The sequence below is a fragment of the Ranitomeya variabilis genome, chromosome 2 (genome assembly GCF_051348905.1).
Source record: "Ranitomeya variabilis isolate aRanVar5 chromosome 2, aRanVar5.hap1, whole genome shotgun sequence".
Classification (NCBI taxonomy): domain Eukaryota; kingdom Metazoa; phylum Chordata; class Amphibia; order Anura; family Dendrobatidae; genus Ranitomeya; species Ranitomeya variabilis.
The window spans coordinates 996,835,071-996,847,576 of NC_135233.1; the positions used below are offsets into that span (position 1 = coordinate 996,835,071).

General features: G+C 38.7%; 1 protein-coding gene across 1 annotated transcript; it reads right to left on the bottom strand.

The window, feature by feature from the left end:
• Positions 1–5,877: 5,877 nt before the first annotated feature.
• Positions 5,878–12,147, bottom strand: LOC143810101 (G-protein coupled receptor 35-like). Its single transcript, XM_077293000.1, has 2 exons — positions 11,831–12,147; positions 5,878–7,557 (listed from the first exon to the last, which is right to left on the bottom strand). The coding sequence occupies exon 2, from the start codon at positions 7,402–7,404 to the stop codon at positions 6,478–6,480; it is 927 nt and encodes a 308-aa protein (XP_077149115.1). The 5' UTR covers positions 7,405–7,557; positions 11,831–12,147; the 3' UTR covers positions 5,878–6,477.
• Between the last annotated feature and the right edge of the window lie 359 nt (positions 12,148–12,506).

Here is a 12,506-nt window from a genome sequence, read left to right on the forward strand (position 1 = left end):
CCCATCAAGGAAAAGGGCCCCCCAAGGTAGGGAAGGACCCTATAGGTAAGACCACAGAAGATGACCAAAGACAATGTATATAAAGGGTCATCTGCATAATGAAACCAAGAGAACTCAGTAAAAGCCTGAAAGGTAAAGGGTTAAATTGCCAAATGCTCCACGTGTGTAAGAGGGCAAGACCCCTCAAATGCAGGAGCTGAGTGGCCCCACACATATGGCCCTAGTGGAAAGGGCTTCATCAGAGGAGTTCTCTTGGTTTCATTATGCAGATGACTCTTTATATATATTGTCTTTAGTCATCTTCTGTGGTGCTCTTTGGGGCCCTTTTCTTTGGATGGATGGATTGATTCTTGTCTGGTTTTAAATATGTTTTAATATTTTGTGTGGCGTACCAATAAAATATACTGTTAAATAATTTTCTATACAATCTTGTGGTGTGCATTTATTGTAGTGGTGCATGTCTTGGGCCCCTGTGCCATGTCTGGGGCCCCTTACACTGTCTGGGCCCCATGCTCTGTCTCTGCCCCTCTGTGAGCTGCCTGGGGCCCCGTTCTTGAGTATATTACTCAATCCAGTGCAATGTTTGGGGCCCCTGTGCGATGTCTGGGGCTACTGTGTGCTGCCTGGGACCCCGTTCGCTGCCTGGGGCTCCGTTATTTAGAATATCACTCAATGGTTCTCAAAAGCCTGAAAAATTTGATCTACAGCAGCTGACTCGGAGGAGTATAATCTGGCCTACGCCAATTTATACCTCGAGGTATTGTTTGGCCTAGGCTCGAATATACCTGGGGTATAATCTGGCCTAGGCCACTTTAACCCTGGGTATATTCTGGGCGGTGGGGTTAATCTGGCCTGTTACACCGGGATCACACTTGGGAGAAACTCACATGAGTCTCGCATCTCAATATGCGGCACTCGGGACCGGAGTGTGCGGCTGCATGTATTTCTATGCACCTGAGCGCTCTGGAGTGTCGGCGGCAGTGCTGGGTATTGAGATACGAGACTCATGTGAGTTTCTCGCAAGTGTGATCCCGGCCTTATGTGCAGATTTTCCAATAAACGTCCATTAGGTAAAAATGCATGTACTGTAATTCGCACATGACTGTATCCACAAAGTTTTGTCAAAGCCAAATACCAGAAAGTATAACAAACAAAGCAGCTTTATTTACAGTATAAAATGACACACTAACAAGAGACAAAGAAGGCAGCATCAAAAACGCATGTAAAAAAAACTCACCTAAAAACACAATGAATAAATGCAACTAACCTAGCAGATGCAGAAAATCTGCAACATCAAAAATTCACCAAAAGCTCATCGTGGTAACCTAGTCTAAAAGATGCTGCAGTTACAGACCCAAGAGAACATGGTTGGTTTTGCAGGCTTCTATACTCTGACAATAAAGCCCTCATTTCATAGGTTTTTGTTTTTTCATTTTTCTTCGATTTCTTTTTGATTTTTCTTTGACTAAATTACCTGATCATTATTCTATTATTATCAAATGGTGTTAGAGTCAAGATATAAGAGAACACGAAAAATAAGAAAACATCAAAAAGGTATTTCAAGTAATCATTTATTGATTATATACTGTATATATATATATATATTTATATATATATATATATATATTTCAAACTTGTAAGTAATGTTCTAAAGTAAGTCTTATGTATCATAATTACTAATTGTCTATAAAAGGAGACATTACAAACATCTTTATATTATTACAGAACATGATCGTAAGTAAAAGACAACAAATTAGAAGCCATGGATTCAGGAATGGTATACTTAACAAAATGTCAAACTCACAGACTATTTACAGATTTACTAGGCAGATTGTCCTCATATCACCTCTCCCTTCTTCTCTGTTCCCCTCCCCCAGTTGTGAAGAAGCTCATGATTTGTAATTTCCTGGTAATAAAGCAAGACTAAACTTCACACTCTTAGTTTCTTAATCATAGGCAGCAGTTCCATTTTCACTGCCAGCATTTCTCCCAGTCACAAACATTGTATTGTATAGAATGACAGTCCATGCATTGTGCTCCAATCTTGGCCCATCTGAATGGGCCCTAAGGGCGAAAACTCAATCCTTTTTAACTCAAACTTTTACAATCACAATTAATCCCTATAACATATTAATTATCTGGACATTAATGGAGTCATTTAGAAGCCTATTTTTCATATACCCTTTTGGGCCCCTTTACATTAGCTGACCAGGGCCATTAAATGAATGGCAATTTAGTTACAATTGCAACCCTTACAATTGCAAGCCTTCTCTATTCCATTAGATTGGACATCTGCTATGACAGAATAATGAAAGCAGTTGCTGATGGGCTGCAGCGGTCGGTCCTGTGACATAACAATATCATGTGACTGCTATCTGACACAACATTGACTTTGTGATCTGGGACTTAAGACTAAGTTGTTCTAATTTGTCCTGTGCTGCAGAGCTATTGAGAAGGAGTTACACAGTAGAGGACAACCCATTTAAGTCGTTTAGAGAGTTTTCTGTCTTTTAAAGAATTGTTAACCCTTCTATGTACCGTAATTTCTGGTGTATAAGACGACTGGGCATATAAGACGACCCCCAACTTTTCCATATAAAATATGGAGTTTGGGATATACTCGCCGTATAAGACGGGGGTCATCTTATACGCCCAGTCATCTTATACGGCATGTGCGGTCCGGATGGTTCCCAGGATCTGGAGGAGAGGAGACTCTCCTTCAGGCCCTGGGATCCATATTCATGTAAAAAAAGAATAAAAATAAAAAATATGGGATATACTCACCCTCCGACAGCCCGCAGCTCTCAGCGGTGCAAGCGGCGGCCTCCGTTCCTAAGGATGCAATGATCGAAGGACCTTAGATGAAGTTACGGTCACGCGACGTCATCGAAGGTCCTTTGCTCATTGCATCTTTAGGAACGGAGGCCACCGCTTGCACTGCTGAGAGCTGCGGGCCGTTGGAGGGTAAGTATATCCCATATTTTTTATTTTTATTATTTTTTTACATGAATATGGATCCCAGGGCCTGAAAGAGAGTCTCCTCTCTTCCAGATCCTGGGAACCATACAGGACCACTCCCTGCACACGCCGTACCCGGCGTATAAGATGACCCCCGACTTTTGAGATGATTTTCAGGGGTTAAAAAGACGTCTTATATGCCGTGAAACGATGGTATCACAAAGTGATGTGAAAAGTATGCATTATCTTCAACAGAAATTTGTAAAAACCCTTGCAGATTAAAAAGAAAGATTATTTATATAAATATCAATGTGGTTTTCTGTCTCACAGAGTAGAAAATCAGTATTTCCACTTTAGAAAACCCTTTATTTTTAACCCCTTAATGACCGCCAATACGTCTTTTAACTGACCTGAGATATAAGAGAATAGCCTCCCCATAAAAGGTGACAATCCAGCAGCTGTCGGCTGTACACTCTAGCTGACAACTTGCTGTATCAGCCACAATCAGTGTTTGCACCGTAAAAATCTGTTTAACCCCTTAGATGCTGCTGTCAATAAAGACTACATCACTATAAATGGTTAACAGAGTGTGGGGGCCAATCCCAATTGGTGCCCTCAGATCATGATTGTGTGGTCCTGATGTTTGCCATGGCTATTCATGACCAAATAGCGGCCTTAGAGTCTGACGGCCGTTGTAACCTGTTCAGAAGTTAGAGGCATTTAGGTGGTAAAAATACACATTTTCATTTCTGTCATACCACTTTGCATTAATTCCTGAAAAGCACCTGAATGGTTAACAAACTAACTGACTGCAGTTTTCAATATGTCAAGGGGTGCTGTTTTTAAAATGGTATCACTATTGGGGGTTTCCCAATATATATGACCCCTAAAGTCACTTCAAACATGGATAGGTCCCTAAAAAAATAAATTTTGTACATTTCCTTGAAAAAATGAAAAATTACTGCTACATTTTAAACCTCCTAAAATACTAACAAAATAAAAGAACACTTTACAAACGGTGCAGATGTAAAGCCGACACGGGGGAAATGTTATTTATGAATGTTTTTCTATGGTATGACTATCTGGATTAAAGGAATAATCATTCAAAGCTGGAAAATTGCTAATTTTTTAACATTTTTCTCAAATTTCTGATATTTTTTATAAATAAACACAAAACATATTGACCTAAATTTACCTTTATAATAAAGTATAATGTGTCATGAAAAAACAATCTCAAAATCACTGGGATATGTTGAATCGTTCCAGAGTTATTACCACATAAAGTGACATTGATCAGATTTCAAAAATTTGGCTCCGTCACCTAGTTTGCAATAGCTCCAAATAATTGACACATTTATATTTATAAAAAGGTCTGAGTAGAAAAGGGTAAGGGTATGTTCACAGCTTTTATGATGCATTTTTTTTTTCTCCATGAAAATCGAGGGCAATGACCAAAATATTGTAATGGAAATTACATGCATTTTTTTGTCACCACATTTATAATGTATTTTTTTGTTTACACGTTTTTGGTACTAAGCCATTTTGATCTGAGTTGGGAAAAACTGCAGTGAAAATTCTGATAGGATAAAAATTATATAAGAAAAAAAAGCAATGTGTGACTTAGATTTTATAAGTACATAAGGACGTTGTTTTTCCCAGAGATTATCACTATAAATATATAGATCACATAAAGTGTACACCACTAGTGTAAGTAGTAAATTAAAGGGGATAAAGGTGGGAAAGAGAGGAGAAAAGGATGTGAGCTGAGTAAAAAGTAACTTTTATTATGTAAATTAAAAATGTATAAATAATAAAATATCGTATTTTGCAGTTTATAAGACTCACTGGATTATAAGACACAACCCAAATTTTGACGCAAAACATAGGAAAAAAACTTTTTTTAATAAAATGGTGGTGATTCTTACAATCCATGCATCTTATTGCTTACCGGGGTGGTGGCTGCAGTGAAGCGGAGTCACAGGGTCGCTGCTGGAGGAGGCAAGAGTGGAGCGTTGCTGCAGGTCACAGACAGGGATGAGTAGGTGTTCGGATGTGTGCCGCTGCAGGTGTTCCGTGGTGCGGGGGCTCCGCCAACATTTTGTGAAAGCCCAGAGCTCCCACACTTACATGGTTTACTATGCGGTGGACTCTGGGAAAATGGCCGCCAGGGCGGCGCATGCGCAGATGGAGATCTTAGTGCCGAGATCTCCACCTACGCATGCGCCGCTCTTGGCAGCCATTATCCCGGAGCCCATCGCATAGTAAACCATGTAACTGTGGGGGCTCTGGGCTTTCACAAAATGTTGGCGGAGCCCCCATACCACGGAACACCTGCAGCGGCGCACATCCTAACACCTCCTCATCTCAGCCTATGGCCTGCAGCAACGCTCCACTCTTGCCTCCTCCAGCAGCGACCCTGGGACCATGCTCACCCGCGGATGGTAAGGTATATCCGCATTATAAGATGCACTCCCATTTTTCCCCCAAATTTGGGTGGGAAAAGTGCGTCTTATAATCTGAAAAATATGGTAGATATTGGCAATCAGAAAACGGTCTATCAAGTAAACCTTACTAGGGAATATGACTGTGGACTCCAATTAATTACGGTAATACTGTGAATACATAATTAAAGTAGAGCTACATTGGGGAAACAATTTATGGTATGACATTTACCCCACAATACTGGATTATCCTAATAATAATGTGGAATCCTTATTTATGTATTGACAGTATTAATTCATTGGGGACTTCAGTCATATTCCCTAGTAAAGGGTTATTTGATAGACTGTATTCTGATTGCCAATATCTGTTTTATCATTTATACACATTTTAAATTTAAATAATAAAAGTTACTTTTTATTCAGTTCACATTCTTATCTCCTCCTCTTTTTCTCCTTTATGTCCCTTTAATTTACTAAACTAAATTTTAGAAATCTATTTCAATTTTTTGTTTGTGTAGAACGTTATGGCCATGATTCATCAAAGCAATTTCACCAGAATCCTAGTGTAAATTGCTTTGAAAAGTTGCAAAATGTTTGCCATTATTTGTGTTTTTATGAAAGTTTCTCCCAGCTCTACCAAAATGGGTGGAGTTGTGTCAGGATGGTGGTACAGCGGGGGGAGCGGGGGGATGCAACAGCTAATCTAATTCATTAGGAGTTGTGGTGTTTCTTATGCCAAAAATCTAACTCCAGTTGTCTCTTAAAGAATAAGGAGCATCTGACTCCAAAATGCCACCTCAAAATTACCGTTCTTGACAAATTGGGGTCTTTGTTTTTCCTGCACAAAAAAAATCAGAGAAAAAAATGTATAAAACAATTCTGTGTGTAAAAAAGCTGTGAGGTTCATTGAAGTTCCATAAAAGTGTATGACTGCTATATTATAACTCTGTATAGAAAATAGGTTGCAAGGATCCTTGAGGCTCTTGTTTTTGAATTTTATTCATCTATCTGTCAGTTTAATCCAAGGGGGATTTTACATTGCAAGTCATTCTGTAAAATAAATGGATTGTTTAAAGGGTTATGTCCCACATCCAGACTTGCATTGAAGTAATCTAAACTTTTCTTTGGAGAGAACATCCCAAACTTCACTGGCTAGAAAGTAGTAACACATTGAATCCAGAACACAATTTAGGCTTGCTATGAAGTTTGCGTAATTAATAAATTCATTGATTTTCTCAAGACTATAACAAGAGGCCTTGAGGCTTTCAGCCATAAAACGGATCATGTATCCCACATGGATAGGCAAGAAGCAAATCACAAAACATACTAAATTGGCAATAACTATCTTCACAGCTTTCTTGACAGAATTCTGCCTATAAGTATCCAGTTGTGTTTTGACCCTAAGAGTCATGAGGACCTTCCCAGAACAAAAGCTAATAACTAGCAAAGGAAGAATAAATCCGACTATTACAAAGACTGGAGACAAATTAAATGGATCAGTATTTTCTTTCTGAAAACATGTGGTAAATGTGAAATTACTGCTTGCCAAAACCCTGAGTGTACTAACGGTGATGAAAATGATCCAGAAGATACAGCAAATAACAGAAGCCTTCATTGGTGACATCCAACTCTTGTATTTCATTGGGTGCCTGACTGCCAAGTATCTGTCAAAAGCGATGGCTGTGATAGTGAAAATGCTCATGTACATATTCACAAAGTAGAAGGCTAGTAACGCTTTACACAGTTCACTTGTGAGGTCCCATTTGTTTAAGGTAGCATATAGTCTGAATGGAAAGGTCAGAAGAACCAAAATATCGGCAACTATCAGATTCAACATAAAAAGAGTTGTTTCTGTCCATTTTTGTATTTTGCAACAAAAAATCCAAAGGGCAAGAACATTGCATATAATGCCAAAGATAAACAGTGGAACATAAGCAATTAGGCTGAAAGTCTGAAATACTAAGCTTTGATTTGTAAAGGAGCAGTAACTTCTATTAACCTCCATTGCATCACATAGATGTGGCAGCTTGTACGCGTTGTTCTTATAGTGAAAGAAGTTCCATAGTCACCAAATTGATTCACTTGCAGTCGAAAGAAGCAACACTTTTCTTTATCACAATTTTGCTGTATGCAAATCTTTGCCAGAGCAGTTCTTGTTCTGAAAAGTAAGTCAACATATTTATTATGATATTTTATGAAAATTATTAGATATTAGATATTGAAAAAACTTTTTTATATTACAAGAAATACATTTTTTGCTTTTAAAAGATGACAAGCAGTAAAAGGCAATGAAGTGCACAACCATATTAAGGTTCGCTACAAATTACAATTTGTAGACATGAGGTCCTTATCAATGTGAAATTATAGTGTTAAAACCACATACTTATTAGTCCAACAAGCCCCATCAGCTCTTCTTGTCTGCAAATAGTGGTGTTTAACATTATCTTTATTTAACCAAGTGCCTACTTTTAGGCTGCCGTCACACGGTCAGTATTTGGTCAGGATTTTTCATCAGTATTTGTAAGCCAAAACCAGGAGTGGAACAAATAGAGGAAAAGTATAATAGAAACATATGCACCACTTCTGTATTTATCACCCACTCCTGGTTTTGGCTTACAAATACTGAGGTAAAATACTGACCAAATACTGACCGTGTGACGGCAGCCTTAGAGATTGTCTAAGGTCAGAATATGCAGTCACACAAGAAAGCCGGCAAGTCAGTCAAATGATGTCTGTCTTTCTTCAGTCAGGTGAGCTGTCATTGTTACCAGAAAGGCGATGGACAGTCATATGTGCCAAAACCATCATTACCACTGTTTAGACACATCAGGGGCTCTCCAAATGAGTCATGGTCTCCGCTAATTATTCCAGTAAATTTTGCATTCAAAAAGTGAAATGGCGCTCCTTCCCTTCCAAACCCTGCCATGAGCCCAAACAGTGGTATTCCCCCACATATGAGGCATCAAACTGCTCAGGATATATTGCACAATAAATTTTATGGTCTATTTTCTCTCATTACCCCTGCAAAAGTAAAAAAAAATTGGTCTGAAGGAAATTTTTTGGAAAAGAAAGTAAAATGTTTATTTTGTCCTTCCACATTCCATTAATTTCTGTGAAGTAACTGAAGGGTTAATAAAGTTCTTGAATTGTGGTTTTGAGCACTTTTGGGTATATTCTGTCATATAGGCCCCTCAAAGTCACTTCAAATGGGAGGTAGTCAGTAAAAAAAAATGGTTTTGCAAATTTTGTTGTAAAACTGAGAAATCGCTGGTCAACTTTTAACCTGTATAACTTCCAACTAAAAAATGATGTTTTAAAAATTATGCTGATGTAAAAGTGACATGTGGGAAATGTTATTTATTAACTATTTTGTGTGACATGATTCTCTGATTTATGGGCATAAAAATTAAAAGTTTGAAAATTTATAAATTTTCAAAATTTTCTCCAAATTTCTGATTTTTTCACAAATAAATGCAAGTCATATCGAAGAAATTTTACCACTATAATGAAGTACAATATGTCACGAATCAGTGGGATCCGTTGAAGTGTTCCAGAGTTATTACACTGATCAAAATGAAATAAATTGTCCTGGTCAGGAAGGTGAAAACAGGCTTTGATGTGAAGGGGTTAAAAGGTATCAACTACTGAGGACTCTCAAATTTTAATATTTTTCTAACGCCTTATCGACTTCTGTAGTACAGCACACAGATGGAGCATAAAATTGTTAACCTGTTACATGTAAACATGTAAAACAAAATGAAATTAAAATGGTAAAATTGGCATTTTTTGGTTACTGCAATATGGAAAAAATGTCATATCTATCCCAAAATGGAATCAATGAAAACGTCTCTTCTTACAAATATCCAATTTTTTTTTCACCACTAAAATAAAAATAACTTGACAATTTTGGCATCACTGTAATAATACTGACAAGGAAAATCATAATGCCAGGTTATTTTTACCACACAATCTTCACCGTAAAAACAATTCCCCAAAAAATTCAGAATTGCGTTTTGGGTTTTTTTTTTGCAATTTCACTTCACACGGATTTTTTTTTTCACATTTTTCAGTAGACTATGAGGTGAAATGAATGGTGTCATTCAACCATTCAAAAGTGCATCTTATCCCGCAAAACACAAGCCGTTATATGAATATGTAGACAGAGAAGTAAAAAAAATAAAGTTACGGCTCTTGGAAAGAGGGGAGAAAAAAAAACAAAAAGCAAAAACAGAAATTGGCCATGTTGGAAATGGGTTAAGAAATTTGTTCCAGTATTATTGTTCATAAATTGTATATGCATACAAATATAATACATAGAATACATAGCATTATATAATATAACTAGATGGTGGCCCGATTCTAACTCATCGGGTATTCTAGAATATGTATGTAGTTTATTTATGAAGATTTCAGAATAATGCAATGAATACACAGGAATCAGCCAGCCGGCCACAACCAATTAGCGAAGCGTGGTTCAAATCTTGCGCCAATTCATGGCCGGAATGCGCCAGTCGCTAATTTTTGTGGCCAGCCACGTAGTATATAGCACAGCTATGTAGTATATAGCACAGCCATGTAGTATATAGCACAGCCCACGTAGTATATAGCACAGCCCACGCAGTATATAACACAGCCCACATAGTATATAACACAGCCACGTAGTATATAGACAGCCACATATTATATTGCACAGCCATGTAGTATATAGCACAGCCCACGTAATATATAACACAGCCCATGTTGTATAGAGCACAGCCCATGTAGTATATAGCACAGTCCACGCAGTATATAGCACAGCCCACGCAGTATATAACACAGCCCACATGGTATATAACACAGCCACGTAGTATATAGACTACCACGTAGTATATTGCACAGCCACGTAGTATATAGCACAGCCCACACAGTATATAACACAGCCCATGTTGTATAGAGCACAGCCCATGTAGTATATAGCACAGTCCATGCAGTACATAACACAGCCCACGTAGTATATAACACAGCCACATAGTATATAGCACATCCACATAGTATATTGCACAGCCACATAGTATATAGCACAGCCCATGTAGTATATAGCACAGCCAACATAGTATATAACACAGCCCATGCAGTATATAACACAGCCCACGCAGTATAGAGCACAGCCCACATAGTATAGAGCACAGCCCACGTAGTATAGAGCACAGCCCATGCAGTATATGACACAGCCCACGTAGTATATTGCACAGCCATGTAGAATATAGCACAGCCCGCGTAGTATATAGCACAGCAAGGTAGTATATAACACATCCCACGCAGTATATAACGCAGCCCACACAGTATATAACACAGCCCACGCAGTATATAACACAGTCCACATAGTATAGAACACAGCCCACATAGTATAGAGCACAGCCCACGCAGTATATAACACAGCCCACATAGTATAGAGCACAGCCCACGTAGTATATAGCACAGCCCACATAGTATATTGCACAGCCATGTAGTATATAACACAGCCCACACAGTATATAACACAGCCCACGCAGTATATAACACAGTCCACGTAGTATAGAACACAGCCCACATAGTATAGAGCACAGCCCACGCAGTATATAACACAGCCCACATAGTATAGAGCACAGCCCACGTAGTATATAGCACAGCCCACATAGTATATTGCACAGCCATGTAGTATATAACACAGCCCATGCAGTATATAACACAGCCCATGTAGTATATAACACAGCCCACATAGTATATAGCAATGTAAGCACCATATCCCTGTTAAAAAAAGAATTAAAATAGAAATTAGTTATATACTCACTTTCCGGCGGCCCCCGGATCCAGCTCAGGCCTTTAGCGATGCTCCTCGTGATGCTCCGTTCCCAGTAATGCCTTGTGGCAATAACCCGGGATGATGTAGCGGTCTCACGAGACCGCTATGTCATCTGGGGTCATTGCCGCAATGCATTCTTGGGGCCGGAGCGTCGCGAGGATCGGGAAAGGCTGCCGCGGATGCCAGAAGGTGAGAATGTAATGTTTTTTTTTATTATTATTATTTTTAGCATTATATGTTTTTAAAACGTTGGTCACACTTACAGGGTTAATGGCAGCATTAACGGACTACGTTACACCACGTTAAGCCGTGGTGTAACGCAGTCCGTTTAACGGACTGCTGAAACGCTATGTGGGCGCTGACTGTAGGGAGTATCGAGGGGGCACTGACTGGAGGGGAGTAGGGAAGGGCCAATTAGCGGCTAGACTGTGCCTGTCACTGATTGGTCGCACCCAGCCAGCCGCGACTAATCAGCGACGCGGGATTTCCGTGACAGACAAACAGACAGACGGAAGTGGACCGTAGACAATTATATATATATATATATATAGATATAGATATGCTATAGAATATTCACAAATGTAAAATAAAAAAGTAGAAAGCACAGTACCTTTTGGAGAAAAATGAAGACTTGGTAGAAAATAACGAATTTCCACTTTAGAAATATTAGAGCTGAGTAATGCTGTCAGACATTGTCATGCAGCACAAAATAGTTCCAAGTCAACTTGGAAAGTCCTTTTTCATCGCTGATACCTGTACACTTTGCACGTTTTCTTCTATCTTTTTCCAATCTTATTCCACCGTTTTTAGAAATACCCAGGACGTTCTGGAAAATGCCCGATCTATCAGTCAATTGTGGGTTCAAAAAATTTTGGCAGTCAGATTCCAAGAGAGTGGATGTCCATTTACTGTAAGTGCTTCTAAGATATCCTGCCTATCATCCTGCAGAGAGTGAAATAAACACACATATCATTGCACTGACCTTGTAATGTGGTAAATATCAGCAGTAACTTCCTGATGAAAAACTTGTAGCATGAAGAGAGATCAGAACAGATAAGGTTCAAATTTCAATATCAAGACCAAATTAATTTGCATTTCTGTAGAATTTTTTATCTAAAATTAAAATCAATGCTTTTGTACAATATTAATCGTTTCTGTGTTCTGTGCCTCAATGTATCTGGGTCTCATATGGAAGTATTAAATAATGTGCCACAATCATTTAAAATGAAAGAAAGCAGGAGAAGTCACCTCATCAACGAGGTGCCATGAGGAGGAACAGCTCACGG